General features: G+C 39.6%; 1 protein-coding gene across 1 annotated transcript in view; it reads right to left on the bottom strand.

Moving 5' to 3' along the window:
- Positions 1 to 328: 328 nt before the first annotated feature.
- The window catches only part of atp6v1ba (ATPase, H+ transporting, lysosomal, V1 subunit B, member a), a 114,189-nt gene continuing 106,935 nt past the window's right edge, over positions 329 to 7,582 (bottom strand). Inside the window, exons 13-14 of the mRNA XM_033627980.2 lie at positions 5,991 to 6,120; positions 329 to 1,572 (exon numbers count right to left, since the gene is read on the bottom strand). Of these exons, the coding sequence (XP_033483871.1) occupies positions 1,430 to 1,572; positions 5,991 to 6,120 (273 nt within the window). The 3' untranslated portion in view covers positions 329 to 1,429. The remainder of the gene's footprint in view (positions 1,573 to 5,990; positions 6,121 to 7,582) is intronic.

Below are 7,582 nucleotides of genomic sequence, written 5' to 3'. Positions count from 1 at the left end.
ACCTACTGCAGGAGATTTAAAAAGTAGGCGGTAGCAATTAGCAGCTAACTTAAAGAAGAACAGCACATGAAAATGTCCGCAAATTGGGAAAACAATGAGCTCCAAGCAGAGGACCAGATCAGCTGCCATATAACAGTGACTATAAATGATTACTGCTATGTTAATATCATTGTTTTTATTTATAAAGTGCAGCTCACGCTATGTTGTATGTCACACTAAAGACAGACGCTGCTGTGTTACATGTCACTACCCTCACACCTCTGCGGCTGATGGGTGCTGCTGATGTGATGGAGTTGTTGTATGAAAGGGGGATAGAAATGAGACAGCATACTCTTATGATTGAATTTATTCATTGACACATTACCTCACAAAACCATTATTGATTCACAATTTGTTTATGCAGACACATGGGAATGTTTTATATAATCTTATATACTCATTTGTTGCAACACAAATCAAACAAAACAGAAATAATGTAAACATCCACTGTATTCTTTCCAGAGTAGGAAGAGGAAGTAAGAGGGTCCAAAGGAGGGAAGAAAGAGTCAAGGTACTGTGGGAAACAAACAGTAAACATCTGAACTCTGCTTATTGCCCAAGTTTGTCTTGTTTCTAAGGATGCTTTCCTTAGCTTGCTGATGATGGTGAAATGAGCAAATCTGAGCAATGGCCACCCTGAAGCCACCAACATGAAAAAAATACAGCAGTTGCCAATTAAACAACACATAGGGCATGGATAAAGTGAGAGAAGTACTCGACTATAAAACCAACCTCAGGTAAATACCAATGTTCACTCTGTGAAGCGGGAAGCTCCTGTTGCTCTGAATGTATTCATAAAAAGTGTGCCTTGCCTGTTAGTTAGAAGTTGAATCAACATGTGACAGTCTCAATAAAAACTTAAAGAACTTCTCTGCTTGTATTTTAAACAAGAGCTCTACTTTCTTCAGTTGGAGAGCTCTTGTTTTTAGTGGGAGATGGACATTACATAGCATTTCTTAAAAAAAAAAAAAAGGGTGGGATCCAGCAGTAGAGTAGCACACCCCAATAAATAAGCACTCATCTATAATTTAAGGATATGTTCACTTTTTTGCAATCAAGGGTAGACATTACAGCCACAGAAACTTTCCATACACAACTCCTGGACACATATACGCTACAGTACACCTAAAGGAGGGGGAGATTATTGCCCTGTTCTTACTCAGGGGAGGGAATTGGGGGTGGTGTTGGGGTGACTTGAGTCATTAGAAGAAAGTTAACTGAAGGTAATAATAAAGAGGAGGTGAGCTTTGGGATAGGTGAAGGCTTGACAATACCTCTGTCCAGGCCCCCAGAGGTGCAGGACTGTAGGGTGAGAGTGAGGAATAAAAGGAGAGGAGGATGGTGGGTAAAAGGTGAGTGGGGATAGAACCAGGGCATCTCTTAATGTGCCTCAGTGACGGGCGGCAGATTCCCTGGGATAAAATTCAGCCAAGGTGCTCTGAGGAATCCTCTTAAGCATCTCTTTGGGGAAGATTCGGAGCAGCTGCCAGCCAATGTCCAGGGTTTCATACACTGTCCTGTTGTCATACGGGCCTGAGGGAGACAAGAGGGGCCATAGTGGTGCTGGTTAGAATCTCAACATGATATCACAGGGGCTGAGTGATGCACAGAAAGTCTATACTGTACATAAGCTAAAAAAAGGAAAAAAAAAAGAAGCAGCAAAAACTGTTCCTGAAAATGGACCATAGGGGAAGAGACTTAGTAAGAAATTTACTAGGAAAGCTGCTGTAAGTACATTTTTTACCACTGTGTACACAACAGTGACATCACAGAGAATGGTTAAGACAAATATTTATTTTAAGCTTACTTCCACAAGAAACAGACACAGAAGTTAATCTTACAGTTTCCATCCATGTCTGTGAAAACAAGGATGCTTCACAGACATCTTCTCACCAACAGTACAGAAGATCCATACAATCAGCACAGTTTCAAGGTGGACACCAAAGATTATTCACCAATTCAGTATCTGACCAAATGTCTCCCCTTCTGTTACTGAGTTATGACATGGAGTAATGGCAAGAATGATTATGATGTCACAGTGAGGCTTACCTTTGACCTTTTTAACACTTCATCATTTTATCCTAATAAATTTCCTCATGATTAGTCAATAAATTCTTGAATTATAGCCCAAAACATGTTTTGTGAGGTCACAGTGACCTTTGACCACCAAATTCTCATCAGTTCATTCTTGCTGGCTGTTTGTGCCAAATTTGAGAAAAATCCCTCAAGGCCTTCTTGAGATATGGCTTCACAAGAAGGAGACGGATGCATGGTCAGTGATCTTGACCTCTGACCACCAAAAACTTATAAGTTCACTGTTAAGTCCAAGTGGACATTTGTGCCAAATAAATTCCCTCAAGGTGTTCTTTAGATATTGTGTTCACAAGAATGGGATGGATTAACAACCTGAAGACATTATGCGTTTTTCCATGGCTATCTCTGGTGAGGAGACATAAAAAGATTGATGCATCTTTTAAGACCATCTCCTAACCCCCAACTACCTGAGAATAGGCTGGGTAGAAGTCACTCACTTGGTCTGGAAGGCAGACACCGTTTCCTGATTTAAGACTAGATTTAAGACTTTACTTTTTGATAAAGCACATAGTTAGGGCTGGCTCAGGCTTGCCTTGGACCAGCCCCTAGTTAGGCTGACTTAGGCCTAGTGTGCCGGGATCCACCTATAATACACTGGGCACCTTCTCTCCTTCTCTCTCTCTCTCTCTCCTTTGCTAACACTCATGTCCTGTTACTGCATCTCGCTAACTCGGCTCTACTGCATATCACTAACTTGGCTTCTTTTCCAGAGACTTTGTGCTCCACTGTCTGGCAGGTTAACTTATATCGCAGCTGTGCCTGGATGGTGTGACGTGTGTGGTTGTGCTGCTGCCATGGTCCTGCCTAATGCCTCCTACTGCTGCTGTTATCATTAGTCATACTTCTACTATTATTATAATACACATATGATTATTGTCACATATGTATACTATGAGATATTAATATATACAAACAACATATTGTACCTCAATAGCTGTAATTATAATTATAATATTACTTAAATTAATGTTGTTGTAAGCTACTGTCACTACTGTCTGTCTTGCATCTCTCTCTGTCTCACTTTATGTATCATTTTGTATACGGATTATTGTATTGTTAATTTATTATGTTGATCTGTTCTGTACGTCATCTAATGCATGTCTGTCCATGTCTGCATGTCCGGTTTCCAACATTTTTCTTCCCCGTTAAGGTTTTTTTTTTTTTTTGGGGGGGGGGGGGGGCGCTTCCTTTTCCAAAGGACAGAGGGATGTCGTATGCTGTAAAGCCCTCTGAGGGAAATTGTTATTTGTGATATTGGGCTTTATAAATAAAACTGATTGATTGACTGACTCACTAGTGGTCAGAATACTGTCAGAGGTCACCATGTGCTTTTTTGGGTTTCTTTTGTTGAAGTTTGGTGATTCATCAAAACTAGAAAAATGTTTTGCTGCCATTTGTCAAATTCTGAGGAATCCCAAGACATACAGTCAGTTCTGTTTGCTTCAAGGGCAACATACCAACAGCTTTTATTAGCAAACTCAAATTGTTTGTGACATAATGTCAACAATTTCTGATCGAGGATATAGTTTGAGATTTTAAGATTTCATTTTCTTTCTTTTGTCATGGTCAAGTTACCATGTAGTGAGCAAGACCTCCTCTGTAATTGCCAACATTAGGTGGAGGACACTACAGATACTGTACTGAATGTAATATTTGGTACAATAGGGCTGAGAATCTCTGGATGAAAGAGAGCACCATGATGCATCCAAACACCAATGACCCAATAACAGTACAAGAAAACTTCAAAATACGTCTCAGGGGCATTTAACTGTTTAACTTATCTCACAGAGGGCAAAAATTAGAGTATGATAAGCTTGTCTTAATCACCTTGTTTGAGAAGTTGGTAATTTCCCATTTTGGTGCTCCCAAGTGTCCATACTACATGATCACCAGAGCCCAGTATTTCAAAGTGATCTGATAGGATTATCCTGGCCGGATTGGATTAAATCCTGATCTGATCTGAAAACTGGGTATTTCAACACAGATCAAGAGGTGTGTACTGAAACTTGTTTAGATACAGTGTGTCAGAGGGAGGATGGCTGAAGATATTTCTCTCTCCACATCCCATTTTATCTTGCTATGATGCCTTTTTCTCCTGTGGAATTCATCAGTGTTCAAAGGAGGAAATGCAGCTGTGGATGTACGGTGTCTACCAAGACAATTAAACCATTACAACACTGAGCTTTGTTTAGTCACTCCTTGTAGAAAGAAAAGGTCAGCTATTCTTTAGCTACAAAGAAGAAACATACACAGATCAACATTTCCCAGGGACAAACATAAAACACAAAAAATACAATGTGAATGCCACATCAACCATCATCTTTCAAAGCAATATACTGTCTGTAATGGATGAGCAAAAAATCCTACTATTGGTTAGTTTCAGCATTACTTCAGACCAAACATCTATTTTGATCTGATTTCTATGAGATAATTAAACATGTAAAGGCTAATGTGGATTTACTTGAAACAGGAACAACAGCAGGTCGCACAATGTGTAGTATATGCAGTCAAAGTCAGTAAGCATAGATGTAAACAGTAACATTTCAGAGAAATGTAGTAACTACAGTGCAAAACATTTTCGATAAAGGAGGTCTAGACTATGCAAGACGCGCGCACACACACACACACACACAGACACACACACACACACACACACACACACACACAAAGAATATAGAGGTGGGTCAAGCAAGAGACCCACCCCTTTCTCTTAAACTCAGATCACACTGTAAAACTAAGCAGTCCTGATCAAATATGAAATATTCTGTTAATGTGTTGCCTATTTCTCTCCTCAAATGTTTATGTGACCCACCAGCAAGAGCCTTTATTGGTCCGGTGCACACACTGCATTCTGGTAGTTGTAGGTTTTCTATCTCTTGAGCAAAAGCGAAAGCCCCAGTCCTTTTCCTCTGTTTTTTTCTGGTCATGTAGCAACAATTTCAAAAGTATTTGCACCTTGCTACTGCACAAACTGCCTATTTTTATGAAAAGACTGAAATACCGACAGTGACATACTTCAAGTCACAAGAGCCCACTTGCACTGTCCTCATTCCCACTACTGAATTTCCTTAATAAACATTGTGAAGTAAAAGTTCTGTTCGCTCACATCACTTTTCCCCATGCTGAACAATATGTTCTGCATAAATGACAGTTTTACTGCTGACTTTGTGAAAGCAGTGAACAGTCCAATCAGTTCCAGAGAGGAATATTATATTATTACTAAGTACTAAATCAGTTTCGTCTTGGTCCTACACTGCCTGAATAAAACACCTCAACTTTCGCATGAGGTGAGTAGTGAGTAGTGAACTCACTGTTTGGGCTGCGTGTGCAGAGAGCACAAGCTCTTTCACACATCTGCCTACATAAAGAAGTCAGTTTGCTTGTTTGCAAACACTGACAGGTACCAATACCTTACAATTGCAACTAACTGTTTACATTATCAATGTATCTACATTCAATCATTTAGTCTTTAAAATGATTCAAATATGGTAAAAAATGCCCATCAGAAGTTTCTGGAAATCACGCTGACGTCTTCAGTCAGACTGCAAGCTTTTTCTGACCAACAGACAAAAGCCAGTAACCCAGAAAAGCAGCAAACTCTCACATTTGAGAAGCATGAACCAGAAAAAGTTTGACATTTTGCTTAAAATGCCATGATTAATCATTTCTAAAAATAGCTGATGATTAATTTTCTGTCAATTGATTAATCTGCTAACAAACAGGGAGTGAATAATAGCTGCCTTTGTGAAGGGGCAGATGAAACATATTAGCTGTGGTTGCCACCCTCTGTACCTCTGTAGCTAATCCATGGAAACAAGGTTACAAATGTGTAAATTGTTCCTTTAGCATCTTCTTACCCTGAGCAATGAAGTTCTTCTCAAACTTCTGTAGGAACTCAAGATAGAGCAGGTCATCAGAGGTAAGGGCCTCTTCTCCCACCACAGCCTTCATAGCCTGGACATCCTTACCAATGGCATAACAGGCATACTGGAGACAAGGACAGACATAATTATTAAGTATGATGACAAATTATAAGATGGTTAAAATGAACTGTCATCAAATGTCTGTATTCATGGGTACCAGTGACGTCACGTCAACGAGACCGCCACCATATTTGTGTCCGATTTGACCGTACCCCTAAGTTTCGCTATGGCAGTACACACCTCACACTTAAACGAGACGGAGAGACAACGATATTTGTTAAAAATTTCCATTATTGGTTGCGACCCATATTTAGTACCCTCAACAGTATTTTGTCCGCTAACTTCTGCAACATGCTGTGTGTGTGTGTCCGTCCGTCCGTCCACCGGCCACTTCATTAGGTCCACCCGTGCAATCTAATCCAATAGCTCTGTCATACATTCTACTTTATGAAGCTTTTTACATTTTCAGTTTTTGTTGACATTGTCAGAAAGGTGATAATTAAACTTTATGTTTATCATTAAGGTTGTACTGGGTGGTGCTGGCGTACTGGAGTGTAATATATTAAAGTGTTCTTAATATTTTGTCCCCCTCAATATATGTTAATGGATTGGGCAAAATTATGAGAACACCGCACAATATAATGCACTCCAGTACACCAGCACCATCCACTATGACCTCTATAATAAACATAATGTATAATTATCACCTTTTTGACAATGTCAACAAAAACCCAAAATGTATAAGCTTCGTAAAAATAGCATTTATGATATAACCATTGGATTGGATTGCATTAGACCGCACAAGTGTTACCTAAAGAAGTGGCCGGTGAGTGTGTATTATACAGTAGCAATCAAAATTATTCAACCCCCACTGCACATTAGGCTTATTGGCAAAATGTACAATTTTTCAGCTGTTTGCAATAAACAAAGTAGACAAGAACAGTTGAAATAGTTTAATAAAACTAATATTACCATGGGTTTTATCCAAATTCAATGCAAAATGCTACTTTTAATCACTACTGCAGTCTCAAAATTATTCAACCCCCTGTCTCCAGCAGACCTGATGCAACTAATCAAAATTATTCAACCCCCTGTTTCAAGCACACCTGGTGCAACTAATCAAGGGCTTCATTAGTTCAGGTGTGCTTGAGATAGAACACATAAATACCTCAACTGGCTAGGGGTTTGTTGAGAGTGATGTTTGATTGCATGTTAGAAATATGGCTAAGTCAAAAGAATTGTCCAAAAAGTTCAGAGAAGAAATCATTGCCTTGCACAAACAAGGAAAAGGATACAAAAAGATAGAAAAAGCTCTGAATGTTCCTAGAGATACAGCTGGAAGCATAGTTCACAAGTTCAAAGTTAAAGGAACAGTGGCTACACTACCTGGACATGGCAGAAAGAGGAAACTATCAGCGGCTGCCACCAGATTCCTGAGGAGGCAAGTGGTAAAAATCCCTCGAGTGACTGCAAAACACCTGCAGCAAGACTTGGTGGCAGCAGGCGCTGAGGTTTCAGTTTGCACA

The sequence above is a fragment of the Epinephelus lanceolatus genome, chromosome 17, assembly GCF_041903045.1.
Source record: "Epinephelus lanceolatus isolate andai-2023 chromosome 17, ASM4190304v1, whole genome shotgun sequence".
Taxonomy (NCBI): Eukaryota; Metazoa; Chordata; class Actinopteri; order Perciformes; family Serranidae; genus Epinephelus; species Epinephelus lanceolatus.
This window is presented reverse-complemented; position numbering and strand designations above follow the sequence as displayed.